The 3,476-nt window shown below is 50.7% G+C and overlaps 1 protein-coding gene across 1 annotated transcript in view; it reads left to right on the forward strand.

The window, feature by feature from the left end:
• tp53inp1 (tumor protein p53 inducible nuclear protein 1) overlaps positions 1-2,961 on the forward strand; it is a 6,401-nt gene extending 3,440 nt beyond the window's left edge. The window contains 2 exon segments of the mRNA XM_034873680.1: positions 871-1,396; positions 2,415-2,961. Of these exon segments, the coding sequence (XP_034729571.1) occupies positions 871-1,396; positions 2,415-2,643 (755 nt within the window). The 3' untranslated portion in view covers positions 2,644-2,961.
• The last annotated feature ends 515 nt before the right edge of the window (positions 2,962-3,476 follow it).

Below are 3,476 nucleotides of genomic sequence, written 5' to 3' on the forward strand. Positions count from 1 at the left end.
TGTGTGTGTGTGTGTGTGTGTGTGTGTGTGTTGGACTCTCAGAGAACGGCAGTGGTGGAAGTTTGCTTTTTGGTTTGTAGAGTTCCGAGGGTGACGCGGAGGAAATCAGTGTATTATTTATTGTCTGGACCAGCAGGTCAAATCGAATGGAGAAGAGTTGGTTTTTAGTTCCCAGTCGGCCAGCTTGAGGTCGCGTTTCCTCTCATAACTTCCTGCGTCTCTGTGAATCATCACAAGCGAGAGACGGGATCAACAGCCGTGTTTTTACACACACACACACACACACACACGCTGAGCTGTCAGCTTGCCTCCCTGATTGTTTACATGTGACAGCTGCTGCTCTGACAGCTCACAGTGCCCCCTGCTGGCACACTGGGTGTATTACACTGGAGCTTCACCTCCATCAGCAGAGCAGCAGCTGGTCAACAGCCTGTTGGTAGACATTTAACAATCAAGATATTTCATAAGGGAATAATACTACTACTACTAGAGGTGTTCAAATAGTGACAGCAGTATTGGAAATGCCTTCAATGCCAGCCTGAAGTCAAAGTAAACGCAACCATCTGAAACCATAGCGTTTAGCCCTGGGGGAAAAACATCTACTTTTAAAGTAGGTTATATATGTCCTTATTCCATCGTGACTGACTGTCCATCCAGGGGCTGCAGGGTTATCACATGTCTCTGTTTTAGGGGCTCGGAAACACCGGGGTAGTGTTGACACGAGGCAGGAACGTATGCAGAAGGATGTGTGTTTTTAATCCCAAACGTAGCTGTCTCCTCAGTCCCAGGATGAGGGGGAAAAATACATATTCTAATGTTTTATTTACTCAAACCATGAATTCTGTTTTGTCTCTGTCTCTGTCTCTGCAGCTGAAGCCTGCTCCGCTCAGCGTGGGGACGGCCGCTCTGGATCCACCGCTGGTCCCGAGGACGAGGACGAGGAAGACCTGGTGATGATCCCCTCCCCCATGGCCAGCCCCGCCATCCGCTACGCCTCCTGCATCTCCCTCAACTCCACGGCCGACACCGACCTGGACGGCGGGGCAGAAGAAGAAGAGGAGGAGGAGGAGGATGAGGAGGAAGAGGGGGAGAGCGGGTTCCTTCGTCTGGACGCCGGCTCTCTGGAGGAGAGCTGGTTCGTCACGCCGCCGCCCTGCTTCACCGGCCGCGGCAGCCAGCCCGGCCTCCTGCAGACCAGCCCCCTGGAGAACCTGCTGATCGAGCACCCCAGCATGTCCGTCTACGCCCACCACAGCACCCGCAGGCTGACCCTCGACACCCTGCCGCGCTCCCTGGACCTGGACCTGGGCTTGTTCCCTGAAGGGGGGCCCGCCGCCCTGACACCCTCTGCTGGGAAGGAGGTGGGCAGGCGCGCTCTGGACGGCCCTCGTCACAGGTAACAAACACACGTCGAATTAAACGACTCAAAGGGGGACGTTGGTTGGTTTTCAGCCTGGACCCTGTTTCCACATGGTTTTGTGTCTGAGTTTAATTAAACCTTTATTTAACCACGATACAAAAAATCCATGGGAATAAAAATCTCTTTTACAAGAGTGTCCTGGTAAGTGGTTTCAAAAAGACACTGAGACCCTTACAGGTAAATACAGAGACACTTACAGGTGAAGACAGAGACACAAAGACACTTACAGGTAAAGACAGAGACACAGAGACCTCTACAGGTAAATACTGAGACACAGAGACACTTACAGGTAAATACAGAGACACTTACAGGTAAATACAGAGACACAGAGACCCTTACAGGTAAATACAGAGACACAGAGACACCTACATGTATATACTGAGACACAGAGACCCTTTACGGGTAAATACAGAGACACAGAGACACTTACAGGTAAATACAGAGACACTTACAGGTGAAGACAGAGACACAGAGACCCTTACATGTAGATACAGAGACACAGAGACACTTACAGGTAAATACAGAGACACTTACAGGTACATACTGAGACACAGAGACCCTTACAGGTAAATCCTGAGACACAGAGACACTTACAGGTACATACTGAGACACAGAGACCCTTACAGGTAAATACTGAGACACTGAGACCCTTACAGGTAAATACAGAGACACTTACAGGTAAATACTGAGACACAGAGACCCTTACATGTGAAAACAGAGACACAGAGACACTTACAGGTAAATACAGAGACACTTACAGGTAAAGACAGAGACACAGAGACACTTACAGGTAAATACATAAACACACTTTCACTCATATTCAAACAACAATGTCCACATAAAAAACCTGGGTCCTAAATCAATTTAAAACAGGGACATATAGACTGCCTTTCTGCCGGGTCCTTTAAAAAGCGCCTCAGTGATCTCAAGTCCTCCGAGGTCCCCCCAGCTCCGTCTGACCCCCGTCTCCTTCCGTCTCTGGCTCCCCCTGCAGGCCGGAGGTCGCGGTGGTCCAGCGTCGCTCCAGCCTCCACTCGGCCTGCTACGTCGCGGGGCTCGCCGCCCGCGCCGGCCTCCTCCAGCAGCGCTCGGGCGACGCCACCCAACGCGCCCAACCGGTGTCCCGCAACGCCCTGCGGCGCCTCAACCTGCTGCGCTCCCCGAAGGCCAGCACCAAGCACCTGCACCTGCACCAGCCCAGCCAGAGACACCTCAACTACTGAGGGGTCCGGATCCCCTTCATCATCATCATCATCCTTCATCATCATCATCAACCTCCATCCTCCAAGCATTATGGGAAACTGACATTGGTCACTGCAGGAAATCCACACCAGCAACATGTCTTCAGCTATTGGCCACGCCCCGATCTGTTCTGACATCTGATTGGACGGGGAAATAAGGAATAAAAATGGCTGATTTTTATATTTTATTTTATTTTATCAGCTCATGTGGCCAGTGGGTGCAAAGTTTCCCCTCTTCCTTCTCTTCCTCCATCCATCCATCCATCCATCCACCCTCCTTTTATATGGATGTTGAGAAGACGTGTAATCATCTTCATGTGTCCCCAAACATGTCCCCCTCCTATAATCCTGGTTTTAGTCTCCCTCTACTGGACCAGTTTTCGTCCAATCACAGAGAGGAAGAGATATCACAGTGTCGTCCTCTCTTTCTCCTTCCTTTTCTTATTCTCCTCTCGTCATCCATCCATCCACCCTCCTTTATATGGATGTTGAGAAGACGTGTTATCATCATCATGTGTCCCCAAACATGTCCCCCTCCCATAGTTCTGGTTTTAGTCTCCCTCTACTGGACCAGTTTTCGTCCAATCACACAGAGGAAGAGCTCTCACGATCTTCTCCTCCATTTCTCTTTCTCTCTCTCTCTCTCTCTCTCTCTCTCTTTACTTGATCTTCATGGACAACTAAATGTGTAGAATCAACGCTGTAGGTCACTTTACTCAGCGGCAGGTTCATAGCGCGGCGGGACGCTCGCGTTGCGTCTTTTTGGGGCAACTTGACCGGAGACATGGGGGGCGACGGTTCGGATCCCGAATCAC

Source organism: Etheostoma cragini, chromosome 6, assembly GCF_013103735.1.
Source record: "Etheostoma cragini isolate CJK2018 chromosome 6, CSU_Ecrag_1.0, whole genome shotgun sequence".
Classification (NCBI taxonomy): domain Eukaryota; kingdom Metazoa; phylum Chordata; class Actinopteri; order Perciformes; family Percidae; genus Etheostoma; species Etheostoma cragini.